Source organism: Mirounga angustirostris, unplaced genomic scaffold (assembly GCF_029215605.1).
Source record: "Mirounga angustirostris isolate CCGP_5_RB_7025 unplaced genomic scaffold, mMirAng1.0.hap1 SCAF_3, whole genome shotgun sequence".
Lineage (NCBI taxonomy): Eukaryota > Metazoa > Chordata > Mammalia > Carnivora > Phocidae > Mirounga > Mirounga angustirostris.
The window spans coordinates 15,400,200-15,415,751 of record NW_026991711.1 but is presented as its reverse complement, the minus strand read 5'-3'; the positions used below and the strand labels follow the sequence as shown (position 1 = coordinate 15,415,751).

The 15,552-nt window shown below is 41.8% G+C and overlaps 1 protein-coding gene across 4 annotated transcripts in view; it reads right to left on the bottom strand.

Moving 5' to 3' along the window:
- The window catches only part of ABCC4 (ATP binding cassette subfamily C member 4 (PEL blood group)), a 249,739-nt gene that overhangs the window by 26,914 nt on the left and 207,273 nt on the right, over positions 1–15,552 (bottom strand). For all 4 annotated transcript variants that reach the window (XM_064585949.1, XM_064585948.1, XM_064585950.1 and 1 more), the window contains 2 exons: positions 14,617–14,772; positions 3,260–3,349 (listed from right to left, as the gene is read on the bottom strand). In XM_064585949.1, coding sequence (XP_064442019.1) covers positions 3,260–3,349; positions 14,617–14,772 — 246 coding nt within the window. The remainder of the gene's footprint in view (positions 1–3,259; positions 3,350–14,616; positions 14,773–15,552) is intronic.

Genomic DNA, 15,552 nt, shown 5'->3' with positions numbered 1-15,552 from the left:
AATGCAACCTATCATGAAAGCAAGAGTTGCATTACACCCCCCACGCACACACGGCTGATGCTCAGAGTTCTCTATATGATGAGAAATACCCGTATTCTAACTGAGATGCTGTCAGTGTTGGACGTAACTGGATGATCACTCCACAGTTCTAACATGACGCACCCTACTCTTAATTGCATATCCGAGGATTAAAGCTGTTTGTTGTTGTCGTGGCTTTTTAAAGGAGCATTATACCGCTGAGTTTGATCTGTTATGATCTTTTAGCCCCTTGACTAATAAACTGCTTCATTTCTAGTCATTACTTATATTTAAAAACTGCCAGTGCTTTGTAGGTGCCCCAATTGCCACTAATTTCTAATGAACTTTCTTTGGTTTGTGGCTATTTTTCAATATATGAGAAAAGAGGCCAGATGAGATGGGCAACAGGCACAGGACTGCCACCCTTCCGAATGTCTAGCCCATCCAGGAGAGGAGGAAACACAACCAAAAGGACTTAAAAAAAAAAAAACAACTTTTAATTGAAGTTCTGAAAGAGGAGAAAACAGTAGTGCTCTCTTACTGGCTCTCAAGCCAACTCTATGAGTTTGAGTTCCTATTTTCAGTTTGGCATCATTGGTAAAGCGGCTGACCAGGGTGGTTCGTCGACCAAAGGGAGCTGCCAAAGATACCAGGTCTCCTACCATCTACTGAAGAGCAGGCCTGGTTATGACGCACTCAGATTTGGACGTCATGGGAAGAAGCAAGCTGTGGAGATGGTGGGTAGACTGAAGACGATAAATCGAGAAGAATCCGAATGGCATTACGACTGAATCCTCTGTATGGTGTCTCACCAGATAAATGCACATATATTCTAACGTGAGTACAATTTCAGGAAAGGAAGCTTCTTAGTCCATAGTCTAAAGACCTGGAGGTTCTAAGGACTCGAGGTGAAGGGTCCCTGACCTATTACAGAATGAGCTCAACCTCCCTGAACAGGGTCATGAAACCCACATAACTACTGTGAAAAGTTTGTAGTACTTCATCTGCCAGGAATGCGATCCAGAAGACAAAAGCAATAAAGTACACCGGAGAAAATCTGGAGAATTCAGAAAAGCCAAAGGGGAGAGGCGGGATAAAAATCACTTATTGTGTTGTTATCCTCCAAATAAGCAACGTTTATGTTTTGGTGCCTTTATTAGGTACACGTATCTACGTAATGACTAAAAGAGCTGGAATGATACTGTAAATAAAATGATATATCCATATTTTAAGAAAATCTACTAAATCTTTTGTGGAAAAACACACACATCATGAAAAAATAATTTCTAGAGAAACACAACTATGGGATGAATTCTCACTCTAAGAGGCATCACTAAGGCAATGAGGTCAATTCCAGAAGCAACACATGAAAACCACTCACTTCTCTTTGTGAAAGTCGTGTTTATTTCTATTTAAGAAAGTTCCTGATGGGGCGCCTGGGTGGCTCAGTCGGTTAAGCAACTGCCTTCGGCTCAGGTCATGATCCTGGAGTCCCAGGATCGGGTCCCGCATCGGGCTCCCTGCTTGGCAGGGAGTCTGCTTCTCCCTCTGACCCTCCTCCCTCTCATGCTCTCTGTCTCTCATTCTCTCTCTCTCAAATAAATAAATAAAATCTTTAAAAAAAAAAAGAAAGTTCCTGATGTCATTGAAAATAAAGGTAGATCTTACTATTACCACTTCCATCACATCACTTTTAGAATTCTGACAAGCTACTAATTTTTATTTTAATTTTGGCAGAAGAAAGCAGTATAAGATGAAATACACGTTATGATCAAAGTTCTAAGATAGTTTTATAGGACTTGTCTCCTCATTAACATTTCTTCAGGGTCCTGGAACAGTGTGTTTCTGGAGTAATTTTACTATCTGAGAATCTATGAGGAGAGATCTCAAGCTCTGAAACAAATAGAAAAATAATTTACCAGTAATTCCTGTTTTATTAAGGCGTGTCACAATTGCACCACCAAATTTGTCAGCGGAGTTCAAAAGCAAACAATGGTTGTCCTATTTGTCTTTAGATTTGATGGCTAACTGTGCCCACCCGAGAAAGACTCCCCAACTTAAAGGATATCCGAGATCAACTGCTTTCAAGTAGGAAAGAGAAGGTGAAGTAATTAGCCCAATTTAGGCAAATAAAATCCCTATGGCTACTGGAAAGCAGGCACTGACATGCCTTCAGAAACCAGAATGACTGGCAGGAAACTGTAGGGCCTCCAACTCTGCCTGCTCACAAAGCTCATCTAGAAACTGGAAGAGCTCAGCGTTCCCTGGAAGGGTGACACTCAATGACAAACACATTAATGCAAAACAACAACAATCTGAGCAATCAGTCACTGGGATGTGGGCAACTGTTTTTAAAGAACTAAGCCACATGGTCCCAAAATGAAGAGATCAACCTAGTTATTAAAGTGCTGACTTTTTAAAAGCCAAAGATGGAGCTAGGTCCTACGAGGGATTAGAAGTCTGCCTAAGGTTTAGAAGTTTGACATGGTTTCCGCCATCCAGGAGCTTAGAATCAATTTGCAGAATTAGGGCAAATGCACAAAATAATTAGTGTCAAAACATACAAACCAACAGCATCCTAACACCCTAAGTCCTTTCCACGCAAAGGCAAGGAAATTCAAAGAAGTGGTCCAAATGGAAACACTACACAAATAATAGAAAATCCTCTAGAAATGATTATATCAGTATAAAAACTTAGAGAAAGTTCCAGGGTTCTGTTACTTCCATTTACTCAGTAGCATTTAAATGCTACTGTTTGCCAAGAGTAACTATTACACATTGTTTTACTTTTATGAACACTTTCTTATAAAACCTCAAAGCATTTTATTAGTATGATGAAAAACTATTATTGTCTTCATTTAGTGGATGTTTCCTAAGAAAAGAAAAGTAAAATGAAATGTTGTAGGCTAACTGATCACTAAAATTTGAACCCATAAATATAACTTCCAGTTTAGTGCTTTGCTAAAGACAAGTAAGATAATGTATCTAGTTGCTTTGGATTTCAGGAAGAAAGTTACAATGAAAACATGAGACATTTTATCTTTGGTTTTCATCATCATCAATACATACTTTTGTGTGTGTGTGTGTGTGTGTGTGTGTGTATCCAAGTCATCGATGCTCTCCTGGATGGTGAACAAGGTGAGTTAATCCAATACATTCCCATTAATTACCTGCAATGTTCTACAGGTACATACACACATACTGATGGTAACAAGTTAAATAATTACATTTTATAAATTACCTCTGTTATGGCATTCCACAGTTCCTCATCCGTATGCTCATCAAAGGGATCCAGATTTTTCCTCATTGTTCCAGTGAATAAAACAGGTTCCTAAATATTCCAAAATAGTGGATGTTATTACTGTAGCCTCTTTTCATTTTATTTCAATGCTAAATTCCAGAACAGCATTAAAATATAAAACCAAAATTCACTATAATCATTAATAATAAGGTTGCAAATGCCTGTTGATGAAACAGTGTCTCTTATTAATTTTCCATTATACAAAGTGTGACCCAAAATATCTTCCAGACCCCTGAACACTAACAAAAGAAACTGTTGAAGTGCGTTGTCTTAAGAAGAAACTGAAGAGAAAGGAAATTTGGTTTTTAAAAATACTTTCTGAGCAGTACCTGCTTAAACAGGAAAAACACAGATATAATTATTTAAGAAACATTACAACAAGAGAGCTATGTAAGTTTATTACCGCTCCTGGTGTGACACTGGAACATACCAAGAGTATGATTGGTTGATGTTTGTGACTCAAAGCAAAACTGGGAAATCACATGTGCAGTGACAAAGAAGCTAGGATGTTTCCTCCATTGGTAGAACAGTCTTCTGGGATGGGGAACCTCTCCCCACGTATGAACGGGACCCCCTGTTTTTTGTCCAAAGAGAATGTAAACGAATGGGCCCAGTGGCGCCTCTATGCATGAAGAGATGGCTCTGGTTTTGCACCAGCTAATCCCCACATTATCTTGTCTGTGCGTTGGGATTACATGCCTCACAGAACCTGAAACCCAGGATAACCTGAAACCCATGTGACGTGCATCATAATAAAATTATTTTAATTTAAATAGCTCTTCCTATTCATGTGCTTCAGGAGGAGCCATAATTAGATCACGCTTGCAATATATGCCTCCTTCTGCGTTTCAGGAGAGAACCTGGTACATAAGCGTATGTAGGCCATGTAGGTTTTCTTTCTGGAAGGCTCTGCTAACCCAGGCCAAAAAAATATGGGTAGCAGGGAAGAGCTCAACTGGCTACTTTCAGTGAAGGTGGAAGAACAATGAGATGCACGGATGTAGGAACAAGAGAAGATTTGACTCTTCCACCGGCATCCAAGAATGGCTCAAGGGAACCCCCCGCCTCAAAGCTCACCCGACCTTGGGGCTGGACCGTTCCCCCTCGTTTCTCAAAAGCCTGAGAAGATTAAGATGGTAAACTTTTCTTCTCTCTAGCCAAGAAGAACACTCAGAGAGCCTCCCATACCTTCTTTCCCTGTGCTCTCAGTCTTAAGACGGGAGAGGGGAATGGACGCAGAAGACAGTAAGTGTGACACCAAAAAACATGCCTGCCTCAAGGCAAAATCCAAATATTAAAAGACATTTTAGGGGCGCCTGAGTGGCTCAGTCGGTTGGGCGACTGCCTTCGGCTCAGGTCATGATCCTGGAGTCCCGGGATCGAGTCCCGCATCGGGCTCCCTGCTCGGCGGGGAGTCCGCTTCTCCCTCTGACCCTCGCCTCTCTCATGCTGTTTCTCTCTCTCTCTCTCTAATAAATAAATAAAATCTTTAAAAAAAAAAAGTTATAGGGGCGCCTGGGTGGCTCAGTCGGTTAAGCGACTGCCTTCGGCTCAGGTCATGATCCTGGAGTCCCGGGATCGAGTCCCGCATCGGGCTCCCTGCTCGGCGGGGAGTCCGCTTCTCCCTCTGACCCTCCCCCCGCTCATGTGCTCTCTCTCTCTCTCATTCTGTCTCAAATAAATAAAAAAAAAATCTTTAAAAGACATTTTAAAAAGGATGCTTTATTTTTACGAAGTTGATTAAGTGGCCCATATGCCCCAACAACATTGAAAAATCACTGGTCATATGATGTCTCAAAATGATTCCTGAAAGACCCCAAGACCCCAGTTCAAAGTCTCCCTTAAAACTACTGAGTTTAGGATCAAAGACTAAACCACCATCTAAGCAATGGTAAGAGTTCCTGTCAGGGGGATAACAATCATCGTATTTGGGATTTGAAAGTCTTCACTCATACGATGGACTCTGTAAAACAAACTGAGGGTTCTAGAGGGGAGGGGGGTGGGAGGATGGGTTAGCCTGGTGGTGGGTATTGAGGAGGGCACATTCTGCATGGAGCACTGGGTGTTGTGCACAAACGATGAATCATGGAACACTTCATCTAAAACTAATGATGTAATGTATGGGGATTAACATAAGAATAAAATTAAAAAAAAAAAAGTCTTCACTCATTCTACTTCAGAAATTCTTCAGATTCTACTTTATCTTACTCTTTGTAATGATCAATTCTAAGAAGAGTTCAACAAGCTAGGTGTTTCTCCTTCTCCAGCTGATTCCCTGAAGGTTCCTGAAAGGAGGAGGGCTGCTACCCATCCTCCTCCCATCAAGGCTCTAAACCATGGGCAGTATCCACTCTGCGGCCCAAACTGAGAAACTTTGAGGACTGGTATTTGGGGAGGTAAAAGGGCTGAAAAGAGAACAGGTTAAGGAATCAGCTTCAAGACCAAAGAAGGGGGAGGTGGTCACTTGGCTTCTACTAACCACAAGCCTGTCAAGGTGTACAGGACCCAAATGTGTGTTTGCCTTCAGGGGCTTCTCATAAAGCAAACTCACATCCAGTAGGAGGTCTAGGATGAAGTGTCCACCTGGTTTTCAAAGTACACTCTGCAGAGGTGTTACCTAAGCTAATCTACAAAAAACTGCCTTGTGAAGACTTTCCTTCCTTTGTTAAAGAATGAAAGGGCCCAGGATTCGCAGATTTGGGAGTCATAGTTTGGGTGATTCAAGAGAACAGGCACGGGAGAGCACACATTTAAAATTCGATCACCTATTTCATCAACAGGAAGGGTCTCTCTCGTCACCTCCCTCGCCTTTTTCTCTTTAGGAAAAGGTCTTGAAAGGAATGAATCTCTCCAAAGACTGGAGGACTAAAGTGGGATTCTTTGCAGAAAGAGGAGTTGCTCCCTCTGACACTGAGTGGAAGCTGCTTTAAGCTGAGCTTGAAGAAGACACCTCAGGTATCTGCAAGGCCTTAGGGAGGTTCTGCTCATTATCAGCGAGTCACCGCGATCATAAAGAGAAAAAAAGTTAAGTTTAACCATTTCCCATTGCAATTAAGGGTCACCACTTAAAACTCTACTGTCAATCTAAAGGGATATAGTAGGCAATTACTCACGTTTCCTTAGCAGTCATCAGAAGAAAAGAGTTTAGTAAATTAGAATATTTTTCTTTGTTATGACATGCCAAATATATATTTCAAAATGAGTACAATTTCAGTCAAAACTTGAATGAAGAGAATGGTTTATTACAACATTAACTGATTGAAGCTGTATTTTTCTTTAAAACCAGCAGGCAATTTGTTAACAATGCCTGTTTTAATATGCCAATGTGTTTTATGCATGGTGTTCATTTTGGTTTCTATTCATTCTACTTTCATCCACTTGCCAAATAAGAAACCACTATATTATCTTCAAAAGGTAATAAAAGTGCTCACAGTAGACATATACTGCAGGAGCAGATAAGGGTCAAATTAATTATCATTTCTGATAGATACTACTATTTAAAGTACCCACCTCCAAGCAATGAAGTTAATAAACTAATCTTATAAATAAATGTTGTAAAAATGTTTGCAGGCAGAACATTTCAGTGTCGAGATTTATGGCCAGACATACACCCTTCATGTAAACATATAATATATACTAAATATATTAGCCTAAGTATATTTTTTTCTGAAGATAAACAATTAAACCTCATTTAATAAGAGTTAGCTGGCATGGCAGAGTTAGGAAGACAAATGCTCTTGTTCAGTGTCATCTTTTAAATGGAACCTGAACATCAAATCTGTTTTTCATCAGTTTAAAGTTCCTATTTTTTTTTTATCCTTTGTGCCATATTCAGTAATGTTTTCCTTTGTTACAACGTAACACAAGTTCATATCAGCCATGTGACCCAAAAATGGCCACTCTGAATCAAAGCATTTAGTGTAGTAAATTGATAATCCCTCAACACAACTGTAAGACAACCGCAGTCTTACTAGGCCTTTTGTATACGCTATTGAAAGACAAACCTCTCATTATCCTAAAAAGAAACCCTACCCACTAACCTTCAGAAGCTTAAAATGACCCTGGTGCAAGACAAAAAACGCACAAGTGGTTACAAACCAGGCAGATAAAGCACAACACTTTACCATACCCTAATCATGTCAGCCCCCAACCAGAAAACTGCCCTCGACTAAAATATATCTTCCAGAGTGGCTGCCGGTCCTGCGCGTCCTAACAGCTACATTTTCATTTCTAAACGGAGGACCTTTATTAAGGGCAGCTCATCTCCCTGTTCCAAGAATGACAGAATCACCTGAAGGAGCTTTAAATCTTGCTTTCCTTTTTTTTTTTTTTAATCCTGTAGCCTCTGAATGAACCGATCATCATCCATATTCAGAAGAAAAGAACAATTGTTTGCCAACAAAGGAAAAAGAATTTAAGTCCTGTAAAGTCCTCTTTCGATACAAAAAGGTCAGAAGCTCCCGGGAGCAGTTCCCCGGGCTTTAATGAAGACTTCAGTGTCAGAAACAAAAGGCTGACTCCATTAGGCTAGAATCCAGTTGTATTTCTTTACTAGTAACAGCATACCCACCTCTTCTCTGAGTTCTGTTCTCAACAACGAAAAAAAAATAGAGGAAAGAAAACCAGGTAAGAATAAAGAAGTCTAAAAGAGACAGTTCAGGTTGACCTTTTCTACCTACAAAAGATAACCCAGGGAACAGAAATACCAAAGGAACAGAGTGGATGGTTTAAAAAATACCTCGCTTTTGCTTTAATTTTAAAAAGTCTATTAAATGTAAAAAAATGAATCTGTTTAATCATGATAAAGATGATAGCTGTTGATCTGTGCCAACCCTTGGGGTACAGTCATAAATAATGAATTTGCATGGAATCACTTTTCAATTGAAAACATTTTCTTGGTGCCAAAAGGAAAGGGGCCTTAGATGTAGAGAATCCATCCAAAAAAGTTTTGAAATCCATTTTTCCAGATCCTTTCAGATAAGCAAGCTATTCCCTAAATATAATCTCATCTTTTTGCTCTCTTTGGGGAATATGTTTAACTATTTCAGGTCGTGAGCACAAAGGGAAGTGTCCATTTCGGCGACAAGTGTCCATTGGGCCGCAGAGTGGATACTGCCCATGGTTTAGAGCCTTGAAGTGTCCATTTCTAAATTTGGAAATTTAGAAAGTGCTTTCATTTTTTTTTTTGCTTACCCCTGAAATTATACAAATTGCAGAGTACATTCATAAGAACACAGTATTTGTTTCTGAACATTCCCTGGGGGGGACTGGCCCCTAACCATCTCACCATCTGGGTCACCACTCCCTTACCCCTTGTTCCGACGTCGGTCCTGGCTGTGATCACCTCTCTCCCCGGTCTGATCCCTCAAGGAGTGGTCAAAGGCGACCAGGATGAGCCTGGGAGAGCGGGACCACCGTGGAAGCTCACTGCTGTAGCCAGGCTCACGGCAAGCTTGGAGCCGGGGAATGACGCAGGCCTGGCTCATCGAAAGCGGGAACACAAAAAACAAACAAGCCTCCATTCTCCTCTGCAGAGACCGCTCCAAACTTCATAGGTTCCCTAAACAAGGATGTGGAGACACAAGGACTCTGTTTCCTATTCATTTTGGGGGAAGAGGGATGGAAGCTGTCTGCGCTATAGACAAGTAACTTTTTTTTTTTTAAAGATTTTATTTATTTATTTGAGAGAGAGAGAATGAGAGATAGAGAGCACGAGATGGGGGAGGGTCAGAGGGAGAAGCAGACTCCCCGCCGAGCAGGGAGCCCGATGCGGGACTCGATCCCGGGACTCCAGGATCATGACCTGAGCCGAAGGCAGTCGCCTAACCAACTGAGCCACCCAGGTGCCCCAAATTTCATAAATTTTAACATATTTTGGCTCTTTTTTTTTTTTTAATTTTATTTATTTATTTGAGACAGAGAGAATGAGAGAGAGCATGAGAGGGAGGAGGGTCAGAGGGAGAAGCAGACTCCCCGCTGAGCAGGGAGCCCGATGCGGGACTCGATCCCGGGACTCCAGGATCATGACCTGAGCCGAAGGCAGTTGTCCAACCAACTGAGCCACCCAGGCACCCTAGACAAGTAACTTTTAAGCGACCAGGCCAACAGACCTTCCCACCTCTGCAGTCACTGCAAAGAGAAAGGGCTCTCAGGTCTAGCACGGTACAATTTCGAGTACCTACTCCTGATGCCTGCCCATGACCTGTAAGTGAATTAACCCCTTTTCCTAAACTGATTTTCTTTTAGGGCTGAGTGTGCCTCAGGGTTTTCAGCGAAGGTCACAAGAGTTTCAGCCTTTCAAAACCACCACTGCCCACCATTGTAGCACCGGGAGAAGTATCTTTTGACTTTGCTATTTATCCTCCCTTGTTGTGATTTTGGGGAATCCTTTTTGAGTAGGGTAGAACACAATGGGTGGGATATTGGAGATCATTCAGTTCAAAAAAACATGTACTGCATATGTATTTAAGTCAGGCAGTCCTGAGTTCTGATTCTACTGCTTACTAGCTGTTTGACTCAGGGTACATTATTAACCACCCCCACCAGCCTTCACTTCCTTCCTGGAAAACGGGGTGAAGCCAGCAGGGCTGTGGTGAGAATCGGGGCCACCCATGAGGCTCCAGGCACAGGACTCACATGTAGCAGGAGCCCGGCCAGACAGGGGACAGTGAGGGAAAGTGCTTTTTCAAACTGCAGGTGCAGCCAATGGATCATGAAATCAATTTTGTGCCTCATGACCACCATTTTGTCTTTTATATGAACTAGCATAGAATGGATATAATAGAAAATAGAGTGCAAAGCACTAAGAGTGATAGTGTGTGGGGAAATGTGTGTTTCTGCACGTGTGTGTGCACACGTGTGCATGCAGGATCGTGAGGTACAGCAGTTCTACTGTGGACGGCAGTCACTGGGTGCCCCGGTCCCCAGCAGATCGGTCAGTGGCTCGGAGCTGGGAATCTCCCTAAAATAAATACGAACCCTGGCTCTGCCCCTTATTGTTCAGTGGGTTAAGCTCACAGTGCCTCCATTATTAAATGTGTCCGACGATAAGGATAACCATATAACTTAGGTGAGGATGAAGTTGGAGATAGCAGGGAAAGACAACCAGCACCAGATCAACAGAAATGAGAGAGACAGCCTCCAGGAGAGGTAGGAAAAAGCCAGGCATTTGGGGAGAGCTGAGAAAATACATCAGGGTCTTCACAGGGGACCACATAGTATTAGTGGGGTACAGAGCAGAGTTCAGGAAAGAAACCAGGTGGGAGAGGAGCCAGAAAACAAAAGAAAACAAGTGATACTTCTTTCCTCTTGTTCCTGGTGAGAAAAACGCTGGGTAGGTTTCTGTTCCATGTTACCCTAAAATTCACATTGTGCTCACTTTTTTTGTTTCACCATTTAAATTTATACAAACAAGTTAGTTTATGTGATAAGCAAGAGATGTAAAAGAAATCACCAAGGACCACAAAAACATAAATAGAAAGTCATTCCAGAATCTGTTCCTGTTTTTTTTTTTTTTAAGGATTTTTTTTTTTTTTTTTTTTATTCATGAGAGACAAAGCGAGAGAGAAAGGCAGAGGGAGAAGCAGGCTCCCAAGGAGCAGGGAGCCCGATGCGGGACTCGATCCCAGGACCCTGAGATCATGACCTGAGCCGAAGGCAGACGCTTAACCATCTGAGCCACCCAGGCACCCTCTGTTCCTGTTTTTAATTAAGTAACAATAATACTGGAAAGGCTAGTGCCCTGATCCTTAGTAATACTAGGTACTACTTACGTAGCATTCCTAAGAGCAGGGCATTGGGCCACCAACATTTTCTCATCCCGTTAAATTTTCACGACAAATCTGTGAGGCAGTAATTACTAGACCTGGTTTAAGGACAAGGACAGTGGAGCTTGGAGGCCAAGTGACATCATCAAGGTCACACACTTGTTGAGACAGACTTGGAATAAAAACGTGGGTCGTATTGACACTCGGTCAGCGCTCTTAAAGGTTCCACCCCTGGCTGCCTCCTGCAAGATTTCCTGGGACCCTTTACGCATTCTGCATATCTCTCAAGACTCGCTTTCATCAACCAACACTGTGCCTTAGAGGCAAAGGCACATAAAGTGAGAAAATAAAGATTCTGTGTTTACAATGGTTGGTGATCATTATCTACATGGATACAAAGCTTAGTACTGTTTTGTAAGCACAGTCTCTGCAGGATGCACGCACCTTGAGCATGCTCAAAAGTAGGGTGGGAAGTTATGGAAGAGAACCAAGACCTGGTGATGTCAAGGTGTATTTAGTCTTTGCTCAGATGTGCTTCCAAAACATCAGTGGCAGAGCCAAGAATCATCTAACGTTATTTCTTTATTTATACAGTTCTTTTATGTACACAAGCATACAACCATTTCTTATTAAGAAGCATTAAAAATAATGCGGGACATGTTCCTCAATCCTTTCATCCAAGGACATGAAAGTACTTTACAGACAACGCCCATCATCTCTGCTAACTAATCTCGTTTGGCCCATTTCAGAGATGGGTACAACCAAAATATAAAACTTGGGAATTTCAACTCATTTATTTCCTACTGTAATCACTTAAGTCATAGTAGCCAGAGGGAATTGTTAAATACAGGGATTGAATGTGCTGAAAATGTCTTTCCATTTTTCCTGAAAAGAAGGAGGTTTAAAAAAAAATTTTTTTTAAATGGACAAAATAGGTGGAGGGGATTAAAAGGTGAACTGGATGTATTATGCTGACCATTTCATAATGTATATCAATATGGAATCACTGCGATGTACACCTGAATCTAATACAATACTGTATGTCAATTATTCTTCAATTAAAAAAAAAAGCAAAGCACAGAAGCATCAGGGATAGGAGAGCTATTAAAGATTTTTAAATTGTGGTAAAATACACATAACACAAAATTTACCACCTTAATCATTTCTAAGTGACGAGTTCAGGAGTATTTAAATATATTCACATTGTTGTGAAGCTATCCCCACCATCCATCTCCAGAACTCTTTTTATTATTCCAGCTGGAATTCTGTACCCATTAAACACTAACTCTCCATCCCTCCCTCCAGCCCCTTGGCAAACACCATTCTACTTCCTGTCTCCATCAAAATGACTACTTAGGTACCTCATATAAGCAGAATCATACAGTATTTGTCCTTTTGTGACAGGTTTATTTCATTTAACATAATGTCCCCAAGGTTCATCTATGCTGTAGCTCATGCCAAAATTTCCTTCCCTTTTAAGGCTGAGTAATAATAGTCCACTGCGTGAACATACCACACTTTGTTCATCCATTCATCTACCTAAGGACATGGGGACTGCTTCCACATTTTGACTCCTGAGAACACTGCTACTATGAACATGGGTGTACAAATATTGCTCAGAATTTCTGCTTTGGATTATTTTGGATAAATATCCAGAAGTGGAACTGCTAATAGGATACGATAACTCTATATGATCATTCATAAGTGATTCTATTTTTCATTTTTTGAGAAAACTCCATTCTGTTGTCCTCAGGGGCTACATTTTACACTCCCACAAGCAATAAAAAAGGGTTCAAATTTTGTCACAACCTCGCCTGCACTCGGTATTTTCTGTGGTGTTGTTTTGTTTTGTTTTCTAAAGTAATCTCTATACCCAACATGGGGCTCAAACTCATGACTCCGAGATTAAGAATCACATGCCCTAGTGACTGAGCCTGCCAGGGGCCCCGGTATTTTCCGTTTTATTGAGAATACTGACTCTAGTGAGGCCTGTAAGGGGCATCTCACTGTGGTTCTGAAAGGAGTATCTTGATTTTGATTGTGAAATTACTTAGAATAATAATTCCAATTATTTCAGAGGCCAGTGGTAGGCAGCAACAGTTATACTCAATCTTAAGATGGAAGTCCACACTCTCCTCCGTTTTGGGTGCTGTATTCTACATGTTTTCTAATAAACAGGCATTTGCGAGCTCTTTCTATTCACATGCCAGGAAGCACATTTGCATGGCTTTCTTTGTCTCATTCCCCATGTTTCTCATCTCAAGGGTGTGTGTGTGTGTGTGTGTGAGAGAGAGAGAGAGAGTGTTTCTCAGCTTCCTCTGCTAGGCAGATGATTGTAGAGTATAACAAAACCCCAACTTAAAACAAAAACAAAACAAAAATCAGCTAAGTCTGGAGTTGAGTAAATGTAAGCACCAAAGCAGAGGGTAGATGGAAGACCAGACCCCAGGGCTGCAGGCCTCAGGCCAGTGGGCAAGGGGCCTACGCTGCCCTGGGCTATATACTTGGAGGACAGTATTTGCTCAATCAATAATTTCTAAATTTTTATTGAAACTGAATGGATAAACCACGACGAATGACAGGAGCTCGTACTGTGCATAATTCAATCTCTGGAACGTTTCCTGAAAGTCACACTTCTGGGGCACCTGGGTGGCTCAGTCGTTAAGCGTCTGCCTTCCGGCTCAGGTCAAGGTCCCAGGGTCCTGGGATCGAGCCCCACATCGGGCTCCCTGCTTGGCGGGAAGCCTGCTTCTCCCTCTCCCACTCCCCCTGCTTGTGTTCCCTCTCTCGCTGTGTCTCTCTCTGTCAAATAAATAAAGTCTTTTAAAAAAAAAAAAGAAAAGAAAGTCACACTTCTATTAAGAAGCAGGATAAGAAAACAGAATCAGGTGCTGGGTCAGGAGAAGCACTCCACATGCACTGAGCCAGGCCTCACAACGGCTCTGGGCGATGGTACTAGGAGCTGCCTCGTGAGGGGGAGAAACCTGAGGTCCAGAGAGACGGCACTCCTTCTCGTGTGCTCTTCTCAGTATTCTCTACTGCCTCCTGGTCACAGTTCATTTACTAATGGCCAGCTTCTACGTCTCCCCAAAGCATCTATACGCACAGTGATGCTCAAAGCCCAGCAGTTTCACAGCAAGCCCTCCGAGACAATTACCTTTGAGAAGTTAACTTTATTTCCTACAGCAAAATTGTATCATTAAAACACTTAAAACCCATATTTCCCTATAGAAGCCTCTCAAGTGCTAAACAAATCATTTGTCATTTTCTTTTCAGAATTAGGTGTTTATCAGTGGATAAAACTGTGGTACCTGTGGAAGTCTGAGTCCAGAAATTTCTCTGGTAAGTTATTAAATCTAACACACACACACACACAACCTGGTATCAGATAAAAATACTTGCTGTTAAAAATATATTGCAGCAAAAGGATCAACCCTTCATTTTTTCTTTTAAAAAAGCAATAAAATTAAAAGCAATTAAACTTAAGTTCCCTTATAAGAAGAACACACGACAATGCCCTGACTTGTATACCTGAGGTATGATGGACATTTTCTTCCTTAGATCGTGAAGCCCAATTTCAGTTGTCAAGATCTTATCAATCCAAATTCTCCCTTCCGGTTCTGACAATCTAAAAAGCGCTGAGATGAGGGAACTTTTTCCAGCTCCTGTTCTTCCCACAATGCCAACCTGTAAAGAGATCCAGGAGGGATTAAGAATAATAATACACAACATACCTAGGAGAAACTGTGGTTGTTGAAGACGGATTAAGGAAGCTCTGTAACGAATGTGGTGCGAAAGAGGGTCTCAACTTCGGCACTGCTGACATTTTGGGCTAGATAATTCTTTGTTGTAGAGAGCTGTCCTGTACATTATAAAATGTTTACCACTATCCCTGTGCTCTGCCCCAAATTGTGGCAACCGAAAATGTCAGACACTGACAAATGTCCCTTGTGTCTGAGGGGCGGGGGCGACAGGGGGGCGGGCACTGTCCTTGGGTGAGATCGATTGGGTCTAAAGAAAAGTTAAAAATAATACGATCAGCCCACTGGCAGTGAAAAACCAGCAATCTCCTCAGTGGCTGGCAAGTCAGTTTTAAAATTAGCATTATTCCTAGCATCTGGGTATTTTGTTTTTTGGGGGGGTTTTTTGTTGTTTTTTTTAAAAGATTTTATTTAGTTATTTGACAGAGAGAGACAGCGAGAGAGGGAACACAAGCAGGGGGAGTGGGAGAGGGAGAAGCAGGCTTCCTGCTGAGCAGGGAGCCTGATGTGGGGCTCGATCCCAGGACCCTGGGATCATGACCTGAGCCGAAGGCAGACGCTTAACCGACTAAGCCACCCAGGTGCCCCAGCATCTGGGTATTTTGAACCTTGAGAATTTCTTGGATAATTTTATACAGATATCAACAAGTCAGAAGCATTCTATGTAAAATAGTGATCATTTTCCCAGAATTCTACCACCTAAGAG